This window comes from Ammospiza nelsoni, chromosome 2, assembly GCF_027579445.1.
Source record: "Ammospiza nelsoni isolate bAmmNel1 chromosome 2, bAmmNel1.pri, whole genome shotgun sequence".
Taxonomy (NCBI): domain Eukaryota; kingdom Metazoa; phylum Chordata; class Aves; order Passeriformes; family Passerellidae; genus Ammospiza; species Ammospiza nelsoni.
Window position 1 is genome coordinate 40,938,365 of NC_080634.1, and position 22,746 is coordinate 40,961,110.

A 22,746-nucleotide genomic window follows, 5' to 3' on the forward strand; every position below is an offset into this window, starting at 1 on the left:
GGTGGAGGACAAGGCCATCCCAGAAGCACCTTGGATTTATGCTGTGAAGTGATTGTTAACCAAAGAATACCAGGTCAAAAATACAAAGCCCTGGTCAAACCAGCCACCTGAACAGCAGGAGTTATTAGTAGAGGAGCAGCAGATAAAGGAGTATTATAATAAGAACATGCTGTGACAAAACATCAATATTGTAATAAAGCATCATCAGAATAAAAGTCACAGAAAGGCAGGTCTGAGCAGGACCTCAGGAAGACAGACACACCTCACTTCTGCCTGGGGGCAGGGATGGTGGCTCCTGTTCACACATCACCCTGTGTGCAGGACCAGCTCACCCTAGCAGCCTTCCCAGGCGACTCACCCCAGTCCTCTGCTGCCCTGGAGGGGTTTCCTCAGTGTCTAATTAGATTTCTGTAATTTAAGCCAAAGGCAGGCATAAGCAGGAAAAAGGCCTTCCAAGGGTCAGACTGAGAGTTTCTTGCCCACTCTGCAGGGGCTGAAGGGGGCATCCAATGGAAGATCAGTGGAGTCTATGCCTTTTTTCCTGCTCATCATGTCTTCCTTGACCTCTAGTCCTGTGTCCAGCTTTCTGTCAGCTTGCCCCAGCTTGCTGTCCACTGCAAATGTAAAAAGCTGCCCTTGGATTTTGCATTATTTATGAAAATGCTGTTTGGGACAGATTCATGGGAGGTTTTTTGCATAGCGTCATACCGTGAGTAACTAATCTCTAAGAAAAATTTTGAGCAGACATACTTCCATCTTTTCATATTTTATTGTAGCCCGGGTGTTCCTATCTTGTGTATAGTGACACCACATGACACAGTACCCGAAGTCAGACACCAACACACACAGCATCTGCACCTTCTCTCTCGTTCATCTACCAGGTTTATCACCTCATTGCAGCAGGTCAGATGAGTCTGACAGCTCTGTTCTTGCTGAATCTATGCTGGATGTTTCTCATACTCTCCTCTTCTACATGTTTGCAAAAATTTTGGTGATTCCAAAGCTTCCAATGATGGAACTAACAATGAATGGGAAATCCCTTCCTAGCTCTTCTTTCTCTCCTTGTCTTAAATATTTGTGCTCTGCTTTGCCATGTCTGACCATTGAAAACCTCTCTGTGGTCTGCTGCTGTGTGAATCAGTGGCTCACCTGTACTTTGTGCATTTCTGACGTTCCTTGGTGAAGTACCCAGTAAGGGAGGCAAAAGTGACGGAGGGAGAGAGCAGCTTCCATGAAAGCAGGCTTTGAGTAAACTACAGTTGAATTAGGTGGAAAAGAGATGCTTGAAGGAAGGTACAGTAGCAGTACAAGAATTATGAATGGCATAGAAATAAATAAGTGCAAGAGAGATATGGGCATAGTGGATGTAGTCCAGCAAAGAGCAAAAAGAGTGATGAAGGGACTGTGGCACTTCTCCTGTGAGCAAAGGCTGAGAGAGCTGGGTCTCATCAATGTGTAAAAATACCCATAGGAATGTTGTAAAGAGGTTGTAATCAGACTCTTTTCAGTGGTGCCCAGTGCCAGGACCAGGGGCAATGGGCACAAACAGAAACACAGGAGGTTCCCTCTGAATATCAGGAAACAGTTTTTTTTTCTGTGACAGTGACCAAGCACTGGCACATATTTCTCAGGGAGGTTGTGGACTTTCCATCCTTGGAGTTATTCCAAAGCCATCTGGACATGGTCCTGGGAAACAGGCTCTAGGTGGTCCTGCCTAAAGAGGGTGGTTAGAGCAGATGACCTGCAGAGCCCCTTCTGATCTCTGAGATTCTGTGAAAGAGGGAAAGGCTTAAAACAGCCCAAAGGAAGTATGTCTTCACTCAGCACACAATTCCATTGTGCAGCTTGCTGCCACAGAATGTCCAGGGTGCCAAAAGTATGAATGGGATCAAAAAGTGATTAGAAAACATTATGGGAGAAAGGTCTATGAAGGGCTCTCAAACTTGATGATGCAGCTAAACCTTCTGGCTCACAAAGGGAAATGGGATCATGTACTAGAGGAAACAGCAGTTGTAATTGTCTATGTATTTTCTTTGCAGTCATCTACTGGAGAGGACACTAGGAGCTCTTAAACTTTGCAGTAATCCAATGTGGTCCTCCTTGTCTTAGGTCAACAGTGACAAACCAGAAGAAAAAAAAACAAACCACCTTTTCTTTTCTTCATCTCTTCTCCCACAGCTTTAGCTGCTGGATTTCAGCAGATATGAATCAGATGATGACTGTTGTGTTCCTTTTGTTCTGTAAATGATTAAAACAGAACATTTCACTCTTGCTTTGTGGCCCAGCAGAGAAATGCTATATTTTTGCCTTGGCAAATCCTGAGGTGGAATTTCTGGCTATGGAGAAAGTGAGATCAGGGCGAGAAAAACTATCCCAACAGAGGAACATATGCAGACTACTTTTCTGTCTTTCCCATGCTTGGCATATCTTCTCCCCATTTTCCATTTCCTCATCTTTCCTCTCTTTTCCACCTCCTTCCCACCTCACTGGCATTTTTTCTGCTTGCTGCTTAAAGATGATTTAATTGAATATCAGAGAAAAAGGAAGCAGACAGAATAAAAAATGCAAGGTGAAAGCCCCCAGCGCAGAAAGCCCTGGGCAGAGTAATGAGAATGTGATGAAATGGAAAAATAACATGGGAGTGGGGGGTATGAACCTCACTCTGCCTGAGTGAACTGAGATGAATATGTACAGGAGATGCAATATATCAGTGGAAATCCCTAGGACCCGCGCCTCACATTCCCTGACAGCCGACCAGAGGGGGAATTAGCTGGCTGTGCTATTTATAAGTGCACCCTGGGCATGGTCAGCTGCTGGAGGAGGTTCCCCACAACAGCGCCTTGCAGGAAATACTGCTTTGGTGATACTGTCTGCCTGGGGAATAAACACACCCAGAAATTAAATCCCATTAGATATAAAAGGGAAGGAAAGAAAAAGCCCTGGTCCCTGCCCTGTTTCTTCCCACTGCTTCATAACCATCCAGCTGTTTTTTCTTTCTTGTCCTGACCTCATCCCATACTGGAGCAAATCCAGGGAGCGAGTGCTCTGCTTAGCTGTCTTCTGCCAGAAACCAAAGAGGTCAAGTTATTAGAGAAAAATGAAAGCTCTTTGGCAGAACTGGAAAAACAGATGTGCAGAGATATTTCTGTTGCCTCCAAATACAATGCTGCCTATGAAATGTGTATCACAGGCAATCTGATAAATGTGTGCAGTTGTTGTGGTAGAAATCTTAACAGTGGTTAATTATTTAGCAGGATGGGTTCCTTTGGGGCTCCAGGTTTACTGGAGCTGAGTTTACTGGCTGCCAGGTTACAAGATTACTTGAAAACTTCCTGCAGATGTGACTTGGAAAGTGTTGCTCCAATGCTACAAGAGAATCTGTCTTTGCCTAGTAGCTAGAAGTCTCTGCAGGGCAGGTAAAGCCTGTAGCTATCAAGAAGAGAGGGTATTCTCCACCTGACATATGGTAAGAACATCTTTTATGTCAAAGGCTTTGTGGCTTTTATTTACTAAATTTGCCTGGGTGGAAGTTTCTATGCAATGTATTCATATTTCTTGATTCAGCTCTTGCTGTGGTCTCCTTGTTGCAGGGCAGCCAGTTGTGCCATCCTCAGAGAGGGGCTGGACCCCTCAGTTTGCCCATCAGCCACTGTTAAAAGCAGCAGAGGCAGCAAGAAGTGGAATTGTGTGCGGGCATTTGGGGTTGCCGCAGTGTCAGGCGGAGCAGGACAATTATTTGTTTGCTTGCAGCATTTGGAATTTGTGGGATTACACGCATGGATGGCTGCAAATGTAACGAGCATCAATGCCCGTGTGCGCCCGGGGTTTGGGATCCATCCCTGCTGCAGGGCCTCAGGGGTCCAGCCCCAGGTCTGTCAGCAGCAATTGCTCACAGCTCCCCAGCCAGCAGGTGTTTGGGATACAGCAGGGATGCTGAGTGACACAGGGCGCTGCTACGGACCAAGCTGTGGTGGTTCTTGGAAATGCTTCTCCCTTCCCATGTAGCTCACCAAAATGCGTGGGATATCCATGAGAGGTGTTTGTTTTCCCTAGCAGGATATAATGGAGATGTGGATAATGCAGGTCTCCTGAGTCTATGGCTCCCAGGGAGAAGCAGGAGGGAGGCAGTGAAAAGAGATGCTACTGTCATATCCTGAAAAGAGATATCATTGTCATATATCTGCTGACCTTACAAATGGAGTTCTAGTGGCACTTGTTCCTGGTTGAGCAGGTTAGAACTAAAAGGAGTGAAAACCAAATTTCTTTCCTGCCCCAAATTCCTTAGAATGACATAAAACAAACAAACAAACAAACAAACATGCAAGTAAATATTAAAATACTGGAGCTATTCCCAAATTGACCGAATTGTTTATTTATAAAATATATAAATGAACAAATTACTAAGTATATGTGAAATTCATTAAAATATTGGAGCTGCAAAGGAGAGAAGCTTGGGTGGCAGTTGCCTTGCCCTCCTGGGCAGACACAGCTCCCCAGAGGTTATCAGATGTATCAAACCACAAGAGGTTAGAGAACTCCCTCTCCAATCTGCCATCCTTTGTGGCCACTTACCAGTTTATCGAATCAAAATGAAATTGAACAGGAAAAAGGATTTTGAAAATTATGTGGAAATACACACCAGAAAACTAATAACATGAGAGAAAATTGAAACCATACTTTTACTTCAGCAGAAAAAAAGGAATCCTTTCCTTGGGAATATAGCATCTTGGTTCACCAGGTCCCTGCAAGTCTATTGAAAGACAAGCTGGCAGATAATTTTTTTCCTTGATATATTTGTTCTTCTAGCACCAAAATCACCACTGATAATTTTCACTAGGTGAAAGGGGAGCACAAACCCTGGGGTCAGAATGAGAAACAAAAATACGCCCTTGAAGAGGTTGGATCTGCTTGGCCAAGGGCAGTAGAGCCAGATTGTGCCCAGGCCCCCATGACACAGACTGGAAAGCAGAATAACAGAAATAATGTGTCCCATTTTGCCCAACCAAATGATCCAGCTGGAACATGAAAAAATGTAGTGCTTGAATTGGCACTTTAAACTGGACTCAGTGGGCTCACTGGACAGCAGTGCCCTCATCCCGCTTCATCTGCCACAGTGAACAGGCCCTTAACAAGCAAAGGCAAAATTTCACTTCATTTTACAACTAAACTGGTTCATGGTTCATCTGGGCTTATAAGCAAAGCTAAGATTAGGAAAACCTGAAAAATCCAAGGCAAGGTCCTCTTGGGGATTGAGGTGTCTAATTATTGTCAAGACTCTCCATGACTTTGCAGAGGATTTAGGCAGTCAAAAACCTGAATTTGGGCTTAATCTTCTCCCACACACTCAGGGCATCTGCAGATGACAAAGGAACAGAAAATTTATCTCTAATCCAAGTCTGGTACCCTAAGCCTGTAGTTTTTCTCCTGAAGTGGTCAACGATGTGATGGTTCCCCTTGTCCCCACCTCAAAAAGCAGCATATTTGCAATTCCCCTGTTTGAGCATAACCCCACTCTGCATTAGGTGACTTCATGGAGACAGGTAAAAGATGTTTCCATTTCAAAGCTTCAGAGAGACATTGCAGCACCTGACTGGCACCTCGCCTTGCACACAGGCATGGAGGGAAGGGCACCTCTGAGGATGCCCAGCTCACATGGCAAAAAATCATTCTGGGGTAACTTCTGTCATGGGAGATCTTCAGATGCAGGAAATGCTCAGATGCAAGAACTGAGGAACCTGATTTCACCACTGAATATTTTATCCTTCTTTGCCTGTTCTCATATCCTATAGCTTCCCTCTGTCTTGCATCTGAGCAAAACTCAAACTCTGAGCAAAGCTGGGTTTTATGATGCAAAAACCAATGCCTCAGGCTGCTGTGAACCTCCAGCACTCTCCCGGTGCCTGGAGCTGCTGGGAGTCCTCTCTGCATCCATCCAGTCCTGTGGCCAGGGCACTGGGCCTGTTCCTCTCTTGCTGTGCCCCTTTATGGGGCTGTGGTGACAGTGAGTGGTTCCTTCTTCAGCCTGTTGCTGCATTTCTTCCTACCTGTCTTTATCCATTTGGCACAGTATTGAGGAGGAAGAAGTCACTTATCAGTCCCTGGGAGAAAGAAGTACAAATACAATAGATAATCCTGGCATCACTGAGCAGCTTGCTGGGCTGAAATAGGTTGAAGCACTGAGATGGGGAAATCCAAGCAGTGTCCTGGCAGTGCCACTCATCCCAAAAGATGCCTACCCTATGGGGCAGTGCTGGGAACAGAGTGTGTTGGGATTGCCGAACCTAGTCTGTGCCCACATCATGGCTGCAGGGATGGGAATGAAGTGCTGTGCAAACACCAGAGCAGCTCTTCTGCCATGTCCCCTCTGTCAAACCCTTGGCAGGAGGGCTGGAGTGGTCTGGGGAGATGGAGCAGTGGGTCACTTCAGCCCTATTGAACGCTCATCCCGTGGAGCTGGTGTGCCAAACCACAAAGACGTGTGATGGAGCAGGTGGGCAGCAGGGCAAGGGGCTGCGCTCAGGAACGTGGCCCTGAGTCTAGGAACTAAATGATATCCCCGGTGAATGCCCGACAGCCATCGGCTCCTCCATGCCCAAGGAGAAGCTAGAGCTCTGGGACACGAGGAGGATGCCCAGAGTTAATTCATGGCCTTTGTTGCGTAACCCCCAGCAACTGTCCCGCAAGGGACCAGGCAGTCTGTGAAGGTCTCTAGGTCGGGATTTAGATGCCGAGCATCCCCAGACATGAGGCGGGGCAGCCGTGCTGCCACACAGGCTCACCCCGGGCGTACCCTGGTGCCTTCAGTGGCTCCGGATGGGGCTGCGAGCCCCCAACTTGGGGTGCGAGGCTCCCCCGAACGTGCCTCCCCCCTCCATCCCCGACAGGAGGGGCGAGAGGGGCGGGCAGCGGCCGCCCCACGCCGGGAGGTGCCTGGCCCGCCCCGGCCCCGCCCCGCCGGCTGCCCCGCCCCGGCTGTGCCCGCCCCGGCCCGGCCCTGGCGGCCGGCGGAGCGCGCCCGGCGGCGGCGGGGAGCGGCGCGGATGGCAGCCGTGCTGCCGGGGACGGCGGGGCGCGGAGCCGGAGGTAATGGCGGGGGAGGGAGACGGTGTCCGTGTGTCCCCGCTCGGCTGCGTGTCCGTGCGTACATGTTCGCGCACACGTGTGTCTGTCTGTCTGTCTGTCTGTGCACGGGGGGTGCGGGTGCCCGTGCCCACGTGTGTGCGGGGGATCGCGCCGCGGCGCGGTGCTGCTTCTCATGCCCACCCGTGAGTGCTGCCGTGCCCCGCCGCCCTCCCGGCAGGATGCGGGAAGGCCTGGGCAGCCTTCCGCCGGCTCCCGGAGCCAGCGCGCCCCGCCGCTGCCCCGGGCTGCCCCGCGGGCGGTGCGGGAGCGGGGCCGGGGCCGTGCTGAGCCGCCCGTCGCCCCGGCAGACCCGAGCCGCCGCCCGCCGGGCGCCGCTGCTGCCGCTCCTCCGCTCCCGGAGTCCTCCCCGGGAATCTTCCCCGCTCCGGGAGGGCAGAGCAGCGCGGGGGGCGCCCCGAAACAGCCCCGATTCGGAGCGGGGTGTCCGCAGTATATTGTGACGGGGGAACACGCCGGGGTTCGCCGCCCCGGCGCTCCCGGGAAGAGCGAAGCGCCGGCCGGGAGCGCGGGGAATGTTTCCAGCGGCGCTCGGCGCGGCCGCTGCCGTTTCCGCAGCAGCGAGCGCGGCGTCCCCGCGGTCCCCAGCGCCGGGCTGTCACTCGGAGCCGCCCCGGAGCACCCACCGGGACACCGGCCCCGTCCCGTCCCGTCCCGCCTCGTCTCGTCCGCGGCAGCGCCGGCCGCAGGGGACAGGCAGGAGGGGCCTTCCACGCCAGGAGAGCGCTTTCTTACGTTGTTGTTGCAGGACGATGGTGAGAGGGAACTTTTTTATATTTAACCTTCCTATCCATGCGGGGAACAAAGATAAACTCCGGTTAGAAAAAAAAAAAGTCAGCATTGAAAGGAAAAAAAAACCCAAAACCCACGATGTGAATTTAAACCCGAATCCTTCTGCCAGGTTTTGTGATTCATAGCTTTAAGTACAGGAAGGTCGCTGCTTGGGCTTTTTCCTCTTTCGATGGAAAGAGGTTTTTTTCTCTTTCCTGGTGCTGTGCGAGCATCCCGGGAGCTGTGGGCAGCTGCTGCCAGAGAAGAGAATCTGGTGGCTGAGGGTCTGCAAGGCCCTTCTTGTGCATCCACTGAGTTCAGGTTATGCCTTTTTATGTATAGAAATAAGCCTAAAAGCTTCCTGAGAGAAGAGTGGCAGTGAGCATGATTGCTGTGAATTTTCCTGAGCACAGCTAGCTGGCAGCGCCATTCCTGCTAACAGGTGTGCATGTATATAGCTATATATATAGATACTAAATATATATCTAAATAGATGTAGATGTATGTTTATGTATTTTTGTATATTTACATAGCTATAGACGTATATGGCTGTATATATTGTATATAAATAAAAACAGACCATGTGTATATATTTACTTTTATGCATATATATGTGTATATATATGTAGTCATTTCTAATGGCCAGAAAAGCTTTTCCAAGGATTGTATAAGTACCTTATCCAGAAATGTCCAAGTGGTGAGGGCAGGGAATATTGGGTTGACAAGAGCCTGTAGTAAAACCCTCTCTGAAGCTGTGCTGAGTGCATGGTATGGCCCTGCATGGAGGGTCTGTGTCCTGCCCAGCCTTCCTTATCCCCAGCCATGACTGAGGGGAGGCTTTAGGTTTTAGGTTGTTAAATAGGGGAGGTGTGTGCCCCACAGTGCTGCTGGGCTTCCTAGTTTCCCCAGGCTGTGTGGGGCCACTTGGACCTCCCCAATCACCTGCATGTCTGTTCTCATTTGTCCTGATGTCCATTGCTCCCCTTTTCTCCCTGTCAATGTTTGGCAGGGGAAACTTTGCTTTCCCTCTTATTTTGGAAAGCACTCAGCTGTTGGAGGAGGGCAGCTCCAATCCGAAGAGGCATGTGTGGCCTCTCCTAAGTCCAGATATCTGCAGGATTGGTGACAGGCCTGAGGGCAGTTTCCAAGTCCTAGCCTCCCATGGCGATCTGGACCAAGCCCTCTGCGCATCAGTGCCTGGATGGAGGGATGGATGCACGGCTACAGCTCTAGTGCTCCTTGCAAGAGCGCCTCTGTGAGGAAACGCCAGCACAGAGCCAAAGGCTTTGCATTGCTCCTGCAAAGACACACCTAAGGGGGTTGGAAGGAATCCCAACAGCAGCCTGGGGAGAGTCAGGCGCAGCCAGACTCTTCTGGTTTCAGGATTATGCAGAGATGTTACTGCTGACCATTGCAGCTTTCCTTCAGGAAAGAATCCACGGTGCCTTTTTTTCTCACTGATAGGCATGTAATTTGCTTTAAAGGCCAGGTCTGGTATAAATGTTATTTGGTGCTGAGGCAGGAGTGTGTGCCCTGTGCAGCCTTCTTGTCCTGGAAACCATTAGGAGGACAGCTGCATAGTTGGATTTTCACACACAGACTATCTGCTAATGTAATAGTCCCAGTGGAAAGTTTAGTGCTCGGGAATATTTTGTGGATTTGAGAAAAATCCCAGGAGGATTTTTGGCTTCATATAGCAATTGCTTTTTGGCAGCTTTGGGATAGATGTAATCTGGTCCCCATTTGTGTCTTGAATTTTTAAATGGAACGGCCTGCCTTCCACTCAGGGCAGAAGTAGAAATAGATGTAAGTAGAAAATAATAGCAACAAGAACAACATTACCTTTAGAAAAAAATTCTTAGGGCAAGTTTTCTGTCCAAATGCTGCATTTAGGAAATGTATGTGTCCATTTTTGGTCATTTTAGTGATTTTATGAGTAGGTGAGATGCTACTGTAGGTGTAAATTTCAGGTAGATCTGTAGAAGCCAGTGAAACTGCTCCAGGTTTGGATTGGTGCATGCGAGAGCAGAGTTTGGTCACACACTATGGTGTATCCCATTAGCAGCAGGAGGTCCTGCAGCATTTGCTGGCTTCCAGTGGCCTTGTCCAGGTCAAACCACAGGTGTGTGGCTGTGGTTTTTTTCCTGATGCATGTCTGTCCCACATCTTGTAGTTGTAGCATGTCATTTTTGTGCAAACCGGGCAATGGCACCAGCACATGCCAAGGCAGCACCAGCCGAGGAGAGGGGTGATCTACAGGGGCATGACATGTCTCAAGGACACATAGCATGGGGTTAAATAATTGAGCAGCACTTGGGATTATCTGCTCTGACCATGCTGGTTAATATAAATATAAACATCGTTGTTAATATAAACATGCTTTAGACAACGATAACTCCAGTGATCAAGTCTCAGGCTGGAAAATAATGACATTGTTAATTTCATTTAATGAATGATTTAAGGATTTTAAATGCTTTTAGTGAAATTCCTCCCTGTGACGGCTACCTGAGACAGACAGAAGGTTCCTGCTAGTGACATGTCCCATTCCCTGGGATGTGTCCTGCTTGTGACCAGCAACATTTTGAAGCTGGCTTTGGTATGCTGAAGGCTCCACACCAGTGGCTGTTGCTGTGATTTTCCCTGTTCTAAATCTGAGCTGAGCCATCTGGGAGCGAGAACTACAGGCAATTATCTTGTTAGCACTTCTACGTGTAATACCTTTATTAAATTTCTGCATTTTAGAAGTGGCTGAATATAAATTGCATGTAATATTTTAATAATGGAAGGATCATAATCGTAATATATATTCTGGTGGGAAGAAGGTTTAATTTCTTTTTGCTTTAAGTTATGACACTTAAGAATTGTGCAAAAACTCTGCTTAGTGTAGGGTTATCTTAGTGAAGAACGAGCAGTTCTCCACACAGATCAAGTGAAGAACTGTAGATCCCTAGGATGGTTTGTTGCTTGTGTTAAAAAATGGAAACACTCTAGAAATCCATACGATAGAGTTCAATGCCTGCCTTTTCAGTTAGAGAGTACTGTACAGCCTTTGTACTATTTTTGTTCTGTCCTTATCCCAGGCTCCTTTGTACACTGCAAGCTTGTGGGAATGACTCAGGGAGAAAGCTATTTAACCTAAAGGACACCACTGGCAAAAAAAACCCAACATAGATGGATAAAGAGCAATGTCTGTGACTGTGAGTGGGAACCAAGAGGAATATTTGTGTGTGTCTGAGGAATAGAGATCCCAAAACCTCCTCCTAACAGGATGAAAAAAAATCCTCTTCTTCAGGATGCTGTTTATTCAGTTCAGGAAGGGAATTTTATAACTTAGTTGCTTGAAGTAACAAGGAACTACGACTGAATGATCCACAGACCTAGGTCCTATTTCACTTCTGGTTAATTAATGGAAGGGCTTAAATATCGGAGTGACACGGATCATGCCAGTGCTTTTCTGTAATGTGATCATTTTTAAAGGCAGTAACTACAGCAAAATTTATCATGGCTTAAACTCCTGCTCTACAAGTGTCTTGTCTGTAAGTTGTAGCTGAATGATGATTTTGCTTTTTTCCCCCAGTGGGAAAAGATTTCCTTGCCTAAGAATTTATGTGATGCATTTTTATCTTGGAGGGTTTTTTATTGCTTGGAAATCAGAATTTATAGTGTAGTGAAAATGTCTGCAGACAGTTGCTGGGCTGACAAGTTGTGTGGCTGTAGCAGAAGTGTTGTCTCACTCGCAAGCTCCATGTCAGCCTTTGTATTTCATTATTTTACTGGGAGTTTCTTCCCCTGCTTTCAGCTCTGAATAATACTTATCCTTTCATCTCAGGGCAGCAATGCTGACATGAGCTGTCATTGTGCCACTGGCACTTTGATCAAAGCAAGAGTTTCAATTATTGATTCAATTCTTCGAATAAATTTGGGCTGGATGTATTTGTAGACTCAATGTTATAGCTGCAAAGGCAAATGTGTCACTTATAATATGGAGAGACCTTAAAATGCACATATTTTTGCAAAGCCGAACGCAGCTTCCTAAGGAATATGCATCCTTTCCTCCATCAGCCCAGGTAATGTTTGGCACCTGGAGGTACGATGAGAATACTCTGCCTGTATCCTGCCTCTCTTCTGGGGTGTGCCTGGGTCAGGGGGGAAAACCAGCGTGTTTATAATGTTCTAGCATTATAAAACCTGATAGCATCTCAGATGAAAGAGTGGTGATGGGCACTGTTTGCCCCTACATGCCACACACCTGATTTCCATTGGGAAGGCGGGGAAGTGTGGGCATCCGAGGGGATCTCCCGGGGACACAGGCTTGGCTCCACTCTTGCCTGTATCCATCTGATCTCATGCCAGGTTTGGGAGCTGCTTTCCAAGCACATTTGCTTTGCTTCTCTCATAGGCTTTATTCTCCCCTGCTTTGGTTTTTGCTGAAGGGAAGCATATATGAAAATAAGCATGTGAGGCTGAAGTTTCATGGAAAATGTTCATCCTTGTAGGCAGTTAAATTTGGACGTGTTAGCACAATTCTTTGGGAAAGACGGGGTTTGGCTGACTTCATTGCCTAGTCCCATTAGTCTTGCTCGTGCTTTCTTGGACAATGCACTTTCTGGAGAGTGAAATGACAGTACCAAGGATGGGTGACTCCAGAAACTCTTCTTGAGCAGGGGAATAGCACAACGTGGATCCTGGAGGTGATACTGGGATGAGGATCTCTTTCCCCAGAGCGGTGAGTTGTGGAGGTGTAGCTTGGTCTGATAATCCTGCCAGGCACAGGGGTGCAGCTTCTCTCGCTTTCATGTGGGAAATGAGAGGTGCTGCTCACTCACATCTGGTGTGCATTATGCATGTTGGATTTTTGTCCTGCAAGATATTGCTCTGCTCCTGTGGAAGTGATACTAGTGGTGCTTGTTCAGTCCTCGCAGGGCTGAGGAGCCCTGGCCGCAGATGCAAGGTTCCCAGGCAGAATTATGGGGTGTGAGGATGAGTCAGGCACCCCAGAAGTGACCTAGAAAACTTGTGCATTGACTGGGGAGCTGCTGATGGAAAATAATCACCAGTGGCTGCCTGAGTCCCTGCACTTCCTTGGAGCTGTGGCTGCAAAAGAATCCCAGTGCAGTTGGAGGTACCAAAAGCATCCCTTGTGACATTGTTAGGAGTCCAATTTTTACACTTAAACCAATACGTGAGACATGCGAGTTATTTTTTTCTGTGGCAAAGGAAACTCAAATCTTCCTCCCAGCTTTGGGAGAGTGGCATGGCTGTATGGCTGGGCTAATGCTTAGGTGAGAAAGTAGGGTTCATGGGCCAGGATGCTCATGGAGGGGTGTCCATCCTGGAGGGAGTGTTCCTGTGACCCACTGCAGGAACTAATTGGTGCACTCTGGGCAATTCATGGCACAGCCTTTGTGCTGCCCCCTAGGCCATGGAGTGCTTTACTGTTCTTTTGTTATTTCCCTTAAATAATTCTCTTCCTTTTTGGACCTGAAGTTTTTATGCAGCGGCAGGGCAGAGAAAATATTTTAAATGTCGAATAAGGTATTTATCCTCCTTTTTGGCACAGCTGTGATACAGAAGGACAGATGTGGGCTTGGAAATGATGTAATTTTTCTCCTGTCATTTTTGGACTTCCCTTACTTACTGTGGCAGGGTTTATAGGAGAGTGTAAAGCCTCCTTACTTTTTAATTTCAGGTGATTACTTCGGATCATATTTGAAACACGTCAGTCTTTTTTGAACCACTCGGTCAGTAGAGTACAGATTGAAAGAGAAATTTTTGAAGGTCAGCTCTGTGGTTTTGTTTGGCTGGGTGGCTTTTGGGTGCTAGAAGAGGAGTCATACATGCCAGCAGCATGGGCTGTGCTGCGGGCAGCCACATTATGTTACCTGGGTGGCCAGTGGGTGTGATGCAGAAACTCATTACCTGGGCTCTGCCTTGAGGTGTTGCCTCTCAATAGCAGCAAGCTGTGTTTTCACAACTGGCATCTTCCGGTGTTTTGCTGAAGGTGAGAGTAGTAGTACAGTTTGGCTGTAAGAAAACCATCTTCTCTGACTGTTTTTGTAAATTTCTTTCTTGGGGATGCTGTTACTGCTTTAAAAACATGGCTTTCCTCTCATGTCCCAGCAATGAGCTTCCTATGTGGTTTGCTTTAGATCCTTTTCAAAACCAGACTGAAGCCACATCAGAAACAGGAAATATTTAAGTGTTGCTCCACTGTCTCTGGGTCCTGGCTGACTGTCTGGTGTTAATCTTAGCAACTGATTCATTTGAATAGTTATGAATCTTCAAATGAATTGCACTGCTGTGCAGTAACCTCCAGGATAGTACATCTGCTTCTGTACAGTGGAATGCATGCTTATCTAAAAGTAAAGGAAAAACAAATGAATTGGTGTCAGGCAGTCCCTTAGATGTAGGAGAGTAGGTAGAGATGCAGAAATGAAGGCCTGGAGCAGCTGCCCAATTTAGCAAGGACTGAACTGGGCCAGCAATATGCTCATGTCTTATAGAGATGGCTGTAAGAGACATTAGATACATGGCAATTGAAGGCATGATGTCTGTGGACTGGACTGCATCCTGGCATTCTGGGTTGAGGGGGCTGGCCTGGCTTTGGGAGGGCGAGAGCAGAAGGCACAGCACAGCTGGCAGCTGCCTGCAGGCACCTACAGGCATGATGAGGTCAGTTCTTCTTGGCAGTGGCTGCCACAAAACATGGGGCAGCAGCTCTAGCAGCTGTGGTTTGTGGCTTGTTTGGGCTAGATATGGGTAAAGAGCCATTCCCCAGGGACGTGCCCCTGGCAGGGTGATGATCTTCATTCTAGGTTGCCCTCAACTGGCTTATTAACTCCTGGTTGCTGGGCACCACTGCTCTGGCACTAGGAATCAGATGTAAGGATGAAAATTGCTCTTCTGGTGACCATTGTAGAGGAATGAGGAGGTCTGGGAAAAGGAGCAAGTCCCTAACCATTGGATGGGTGCCTTGCACCATGTCAGAACTGGATGTAATAAAGCCTTTCCCTTGAGAGAGGGGAGCTGGGGTTTGGAAGGCTCCAGTGGCAGCAAGGGGAGAAAGAAAAAGGGCTTGTGCCTTGCTTCAAATGTCTTGTGAGGTTCCACTAAGCTTTCAAGTGGTGCCTTATTGTCCATGATCTGGATTGTGGCTGTGTGCCAAGCACTTATCTATTGGCATCTGTTTTCTGTGTTACATGGAAACTGGTTTTCTGTGTCAGTTACAGCTGACATTTTATTAAAACCTACTGTGAATGAACATAAAATATTGTTACATCATTTTTAACATCATAAAACATCATGACATCATTTTATGATGATAAAACATCAACATGGGTACAGCACAGTCCAGTAGTTTCTGCCTGGATTGGGGCTACTTGATTTTGACTGTGATACAATAGAGATCAGAAACTGAGCAGTTTGGCAGATGCTGGCACTTACCAGTCCTGATTTTAGTAGAATATTGCTCTGCCACAACAACCAGGGACAAGTGGTTAGGTGAGAATTTCTGCTCCTGTTAAAGAAAAAAAACATGTCTTTGTTCTCCATCTTGTAAGATTTGAAACCATGACCCAAGGGTGCCTACAGACTCGAAATGCAGAAGGCGAGGCTGCAATTTTACTAACGGTTTATTTCTTTTGAATTCTCTTTGGTGAGTGGTGGGGCCAAGCCAGTATCTGCTGGCTGCCCATGTTGCCTGTCTTGAAGCTGCTTGTCTTCTTCCTTGGGTGTGCAGGTTTTCTTTGCTTCACCCCAATCTACTTTTTATTCATAGAACAAGCTCGGGTTTGAAGTGCACTGGTTGCATACAGGATTCCAAATTCCAAGGCAGGACTGTGTGTGTGGAGGAACAACGAAGGGTGTCTTTAATCCTATTCTCTACCAGAAAAGGCCAATAATTTTGGAAATTAGTGTACTTGAGATTTTTCTTGGGTCTGTGTCAGCATCAGCACAATTTACAGACCAGTCTCCTATGCTTGTTTTCACGTACATATATGGCTTAGATCTACTCAAGCAAGCAATCTTTCCCTCTTGCTTTCTAAATATAGATAACTGCCATACACATTCATGCATAATATGAATGGTAAAGTGATGAATTCATTAACATTTTTCAGAAATGCCTATTTCCTCTCCTCTTGGCACAGAAGAAAATAGTATCTTCGTGCCTGTAGAAATGACAGGCTGGATCCTGCCCCCCCTTGTCATCCCCCTGCTGCCTTGCTCCATGCAGTTGCATGGGGCTAGTGATGACCTGTGTGATGTATGCAGGGAGCATGCAGTTAGCTGAGCACAAACCAAGCAGTTAGGATTAATAAATCCAGATCATTCATGGATGACTGTTTTTCCTGCAGAGTGAGATGCTGTGGATCCCTGTTCTTGTGGGCTTCCTGCCCCACAGGGATGGCCAGATGCACCACTGGTGCCACTTTGAGCACTCTGCCTCCTGCTCAAGCAAGTCCTTGGCAAGGGGCTGGGGTTAGAGATTGATGACCATTCCCATTCCTTAGCCTAAAACCTGTGACAACCAGTGGGGTGAGTGGAGAGTGAGCCTGCTGTGTGCCTGTTGTGCCAGGGTACTTGCAGCCAGAAGATGCTCATTTCCAAAGTTTGAATCTCAAGAAGCCTCTCTTTACAAAATTAGTAAATTCTCAGAAAAATGAGAAAGTAAAAATCACAAAAGCATAGAACAGACCAGGTTGGAAGGGACCTCACAGATCATCTGATCTAACCTTCTGAAGGAAGGAGACAATGTAGATGAGATTATCTAGGACAGTGTCTAATCACATACTGAAAACCTCCAGTGATGGGGAGTCTGCCACCTCCCTGGGGAGGTTGTTCAGTGAGTGATTGTTTTCCCTGTAAAAAGTTTCATCCTTATGTCAAGATAAAACATCTCTTACTGCACTTGTGCTTGCTGCCCCTTCTCACTGTAGCTCCTTGGGAAAAAGAGACCGTTTTTCCTCTCTGTAGCCCCCCTTTAAAAGCTGCAAGACTGTACTGAGAGGTCCCTCACAGCCTTCTCTTCTCTGGGGAAAAAGGACCAAACTCCTTCAGCCTTTCCTCTCAGAACAAGTTCTACAGCCCACTGATGATTTTTGCAGCCCTCCTTAGGACCCTGTACAGTCTGTGTCTTCCTTGAATTGTAGGATTATGCCAATGCCATTTGTGGCTTGAAATATAGGGTCAAGCCAATGTCATTCCTGGCCTAACACTGCTGCGATGTGTTTTGTATCAGTTTGTTAGAACAAGAACCCCTGAAAACAGATTTAGGATGAGCCTTGTTTGCCAAGTTGCAAGCAGAAAAGGCCTTAGTGCTGTGTAAGTGCTGCTCGGCAGAGACTAAAACATCCCTGTATTATCAACAATGTTTCCAGCACAAATCCAAAGCATAGCCCCGCAGTAGCTACTGAGAAGAAAATTAACTCTGTCCTAGCCAAAACCAGTGCAGTGCAGCCATCAGTGTCTGTGGGATGCTGGGGCATGCAGCTCCTGTGCAGTTGGTCTGCAGCACAAATTCCCATGGCCTCCAGCTATATCCGCTCCATACTGTATTAAGAACATCTGGACAAAGTGATTTATAAACTCTGTCCCTTGATAGCACTGGTTGTATTTTCTGTCTCAGCAATTTTCTGTATTCCTGAACTATTACTCATGAGCAGATTTTGTGGTAAGACCTTTCCCAGACTATAGTCCTAATTTATGTGTGGCTGTGTCCTTACCTTTCCTTCTTTTTACCCACTCCCTTGTTCAGTTTTACTATGACTCTGTTGATTTCATGTCCTGGGGCTATGCCTTGATTTGTGAGCTTGTGACTTTTCACTGTTAGCTCCAACAAACTTTTCTTTGTACCTGGACTGAGCACCTTGTAGGCCAGGCTGGGTCAATGCATCAAACAGCACTGGTGACTTGGTGTTTTGCCTCTTGTTCCCCAGAGCTAATGTGTTATTTGGGAAGTGCAGACTGAAGAGTTGGTTTACTCACTGGCCTCAGAAGGGCTTCTCAGCACCTAGCCATGCTCAAGAAATTTTTTTTGACTATTGTCATATGTCATGGCTTCACATTTTGTCATTCATGCGGTTTCTTTACTGACATTCCGTTCTTCTTTCTTACAGGCTCCACATCTGTTTGTTACAAGCCTACCAGCCCAGTCCAGGTACTGGAAGACTCTGGCTTTCTCTACCAGGATCAGTTGTTTGCTGGCAGGCATGAAGTGTCCCCGCTAACGGCTGAAGTGATCAGTGCCAAAGAAAAAGCTGGTAAGTGCACAACCACACTTCTGTATGAACACACTGCATTTACTTCCAGGTTTTTCCCAAAGTATAAATTGAACAGTTTAAGCCATTTACAAGTAATATTTAGAGAGTTGAAGGCCAGCTTCTCATTCTTGGTAGAGTCAAAGTTACCTTTGACTTGTGTATTGTGACCCACCATCACTTATCTCCTGTATTTGTGGAGGATGCATCATTTCCACTTGTCCTTCAGGACATGGTTGCTTTTCAGTGCACAGCTGGACCAATTTCCATGGCTCTTTTGCTGATTGAGCAAGACCATAGGCACTGTGGAAAGCTCACTGTGGTCAATCCTTCTGGACTTAAATAATAGGCAATTTAAAGTACACCTCCCAGATAAAAGGATGATAACATGACTAGCACAGAAGTGGAAATCCTGATGTATTATAAAAAACTGCCTTGACTGTGTGATGTTGGCTTTATCCCCTTTCCTCAGGCTTTTCTCAGGCATTGTCTAACAACCTAGACTGTAAGCTTTCTGGTGTGTAAGGGAGACATTATAGCTTGTCTGTGAAGGTGTCCAGTGTGATGAGGCTTCTGTGTGCTGTGATAACATGAACAAAGCAGCGAGAGTTTGCTGTAACTGCAGGGACATTTAAAGCAGCTGGATACTTGACTGTTGAGCAGACAGGTAGATGGAGATGCAATGTGCGTCTGTGCACCTTGCTGCCTCAAACACCATCCCCAGGAGCTGACAGACTCTCTGAGAGCTGGTGGCCAGACTGCAGCCCCAGTGAGTGAGGCTGGCAGGCAGATAACATTGTTTCAGGGAAAGCAGGAGAGATGTATCTGCTAGGACGGGTGTGGAGTGTAACAGCCTGGGAATCTTCTGTCTCTCTTGAGCCCCCCAATCATCTTTAAGGCTTTGCCACAGAAATGTTAGTGGAAATGACCTCTTATCATTGTTAAGAGTCAAAGGCTTTTCTTTCCCTCTGGCATATGGGTTGTATGTAAGTTATCCCACAGCATGTGTAGTAACTGATGAAACCTCAGGGAAATGACCAGACCTCAAGAGAAAGTTTGCTTTTAGACTGCTTTCAAGTGCCAAGAAACATATATAAGTTCTGACAAACTCCTCTGAGAATTGGGAGCAGCAGGAGAGAGAAAGTTGCGCAGAGTGACCTCAAGAAACCAAACTGCAGAAAGTACCTCCTTCTTGCCTAGGGACATTGGAAGACTCTTCTCACTTTTGTCTGCACTGGAGTCTTTCAGAAGCATTTGTCTGAGCTCAGACAGTGTTCAGATAGACATCTTACAGCACTTTTGGGATGGAAGGAGGGCTCCGGGAGGGAGGGATTCCAGAAGTCTCAGCCATGGTTAAATCATAGAATATGCTGAGTTGAAAGGGACCCATTGGGATCATCAAATCCAACTCTTGGCCCTACACAGGACACCCCAAGAATCACACCATGTGCCTGAGAGCTTTGTCCAAATGCTTCTAGATGCTTAGCTCCAGGCAAGCTCCACTGCATATATAGTGCAAACATGGTGCCATTGACTCTGAATGACTTCAGTAGCCTGTGTTAGGGTTGTGTAGCTAATTTGTCTGTGCTTTTTTTTTTAAATGCTGGCATTACATCTATAACCATAAGGCCTTCCTTGTAAAATTGCAACAATTATTATTGACTCCCTTAGAAATAGTGTTTTCATCCAGAAGGGAAATTGCCATTTTAGAGGAAGAGCCAGAGCACAGATTATTCTCTGACCTTTAGGACCATTTCATTTTCAGTTCCATTTCACAGTTTTTCTGTGACACATCTTACATTTTATTTTGTCAGGGCACACAGTTCACACCTTTGGCCATCAAAAATACAGCAGTTAGTGTTGCCCTTCAGGCTGCCTCTGTAAGTTGTGCAAGCCATCTCCAGGGAGAGGTCAAACACTGAAACAGGCTTCCTAGAGAGATGGTCAATGCCCCAAGCCTGTCAGTGTTTAAAGAGGCAATTTGGACAAGGCCTTAATAAAATGCTTTATCTTATTGTGGGCATTGAATTGGCCAAGCAGTGGGATGAGATAACCATGGTAGGATCCGATCCTATCCTATCCTATCCTATCCTATCCTATCCTATCCTATCCTATCCTATCCTATCCTATCCTAACCATGTTAGAAAATACCAAATTTCCCTGTGATATGGAATGTCCCTTGTTGACTTAGAGGGAGGTTCAGAGCTGTGGGCACTGGACGCATGGAATATTATGGAGGTAAAGGCCAGGGAGGGGACTGGAATGTGTTCCTAGGGGTCACTGCCAGACAGAATTAGGGTGTAGGGGTGGAGGATGAGCAGGGAGCAGTGCTCTGCCTCCTTTGTTGGCTTCCAGCTGTGTCCGCTGTGCTGCCAGGGTGTCCCCTGCATCATGGGGGTGTATCCTGGGCATGGGGTCACCGTTGTGGGATGTAGGAAGGGAAGAAACAGCAGGGGGAATTAGAGCTCCTGGACAGCAGAGCTAATGGATGCCTTTCTCTCCCTGCCCAGCCGAGGAGACCCTCTGCACCCTGCGCCCGCCCAGCTTCCGCCGTGTGCCAGAGGCGGAGATGCGAGGGGCGGAGGAGGTGGCAGCCGGCACCGTCCTGCAGCGCCTGATCCAGGAGCGGCTGAGGTATGGCAACCCCAGCGAGAACATGAACCTGCTGGCCATCCAGCACCAGGCGACGGGCAGCGCCGGCCCCTCCAACAGCACTGCCAGCACTCTCTCTTCCGCAGAAAACCTTGCTCCCGAAGACCTGCCAATGGTCCAGCCGTCAGGGCGGCAGGAACCACAGGGGCAGGAGCACCAGGGGGACGGTGCTGCCATGGAGAAGCAGCCTCGGGCCCCGCAGCCCCCGCACGGCACCGAGGAGCTCCCCACCTACGAGGAGGCCAAGGCTCAATCCCAGTTTTTCCGTGGCCAGCCCGCACCACCAGCCACCGCCGCCACACCGGGTTTTTTTGGCTCCTCCAGCCAAAAGTCCAGGACGGAGGGGAGGCCTACGGTGAACCGGGCCAACAGCGGGCAGGCGCATAAGGATGAGGCGCTGAAGGAGCTGAAGCAGGGCCATGTCCGCTCGCTGAGCGAGAGGATCATGCAGCTCTCTCTGGAGAGGAACGGGGCCAAGCAGCACCCCCCAGCCCCAGGAGGTGGGAAGGGTTTCAAGGCAGCCCCACAACCCAGCAAGGCCGCGGACCCACGGGGCCCGCCTCCCGAGTACCCCTACAAAGGCAAGGCAGCAGCCCCAGGCAGCAAGGCGCAGGAGCACGGGCTCTTCTACAGTGAGCAATCATCACAAGATGTCCTCAAGGCCGCCTATGCCGCCCCCCAGCCCGCCCGGGCAGAGATGGCCCTCGTGCGCTACCAGCCGCCCCCAGAGTACGGGCTCAGCAGGTAATGGCCATTGGGGGTCTGCGGGATCACCTGGTCCTGCCCGGGTGTCTGTGGGGCTTGGATCTTGTGGAGACACGGCCAGAGCGAGCTGTAGCCTCAGGCACACACTGGGGACATCGCACCCTGCCGTGGGGACATAACATCCTGTGGCCGGGATGGCAGGCCTGGCTGGTGGAGGTACCTGCATCTCCCAGAGGACTCTATAAAGCTTATGTTCCACTATGTGCTGCTTGCATCTCCCCACAGAACTCATGTGGGGTTTTCACAGTACTGAGCCCCTCATGCCAGGCCTCCCTATGAGCACAGGTTTATTCCAAGCGCATTAAAAATAATCCAGTGTTTGCTGGCTGTGCGCTGAGCCCTGCCAGTGGTGCAGGTCCTGCCTTCAGAGATGAAATGGTGTTAAGGGATCTTTTTCCCTGTTGCACTTCAATGCAAGTGTTTGTCTGTGTCATCCCTGTCTCTTTGACCTCTCAGACAGTTATTTTGTTGGGTTTGGAAGTCTGGCATTGTTTGGTGTGAATGTGAGCAGTTTCCATATTGCATGCTGCCTCATTGGGTCTTTACTGATCTGAGAATCCCCAGAGGTTTTGTTGGCATCACTTTAAGTTGCACAGTTATTTTACCACAGCACAAAGACAAGGTGGTGCAACCAACATGGCTCTTTCTGTCCAAAATGTGTAAGGCATGAAATGCAGGAGGGAATGCTCTGTTTTTCCATGTTTGCAGCAAAGATGGGTTTTGTGTTGAGACAGGTAGAGACTCAAAATGTAGTTTCAGTGGCAGAGGCAAGGTGGCTGTGACAAGCGGCGGGCCTGCACTGAATCCTTCTACAGCTACATGTATGGCCATTATGCAGAGTTTATGCAACTTTTTCAGAGTAAGATGGTATTTTTAAGACCTCAGCAAAAGTGCCTGTTTGTGCAAAGAAAGACCTATGGAGATGTGAGGACAACTGAGGCCATGCTTTCCTGCAGTTGTTTGTGATGCTAACAAGCACCTCCAGCACCAAGCAGATTCATCCCCATAGAAAAGGAGCTGGTTTGAGTACTTTTATCACTCTTGGAAAATGCTGGTTCAATAGCCACAGAGTGTTCTGAGTCTGTGCAAGTGAGTGGAGCTGGGTGCTGCATGCACTGCTTCAGCTAACTGGGAACATCAGTGGAGTCACGTAGAAAACCCT

At 47.9% G+C, this 22,746-nt stretch overlaps 1 protein-coding gene across 1 annotated transcript in view; it reads left to right on the forward strand.

Annotated features, from left to right (window-relative positions):
* The first annotated feature begins 6,995 nt into the window (after positions 1–6,995).
* AMOTL1 (angiomotin like 1) overlaps positions 6,996–22,746 on the forward strand; it is a 54,446-nt gene continuing 38,695 nt past the window's right edge. Inside the window, exons 1-3 of the mRNA XM_059466473.1 lie at positions 6,996–7,083; positions 18,027–18,170; positions 20,678–21,563. Of these exons, the coding sequence (XP_059322456.1) occupies positions 7,041–7,083; positions 18,027–18,170; positions 20,678–21,563 (1,073 nt within the window). The 5' untranslated portion in view covers positions 6,996–7,040. The remainder of the gene's footprint in view (positions 7,084–18,026; positions 18,171–20,677; positions 21,564–22,746) is intronic.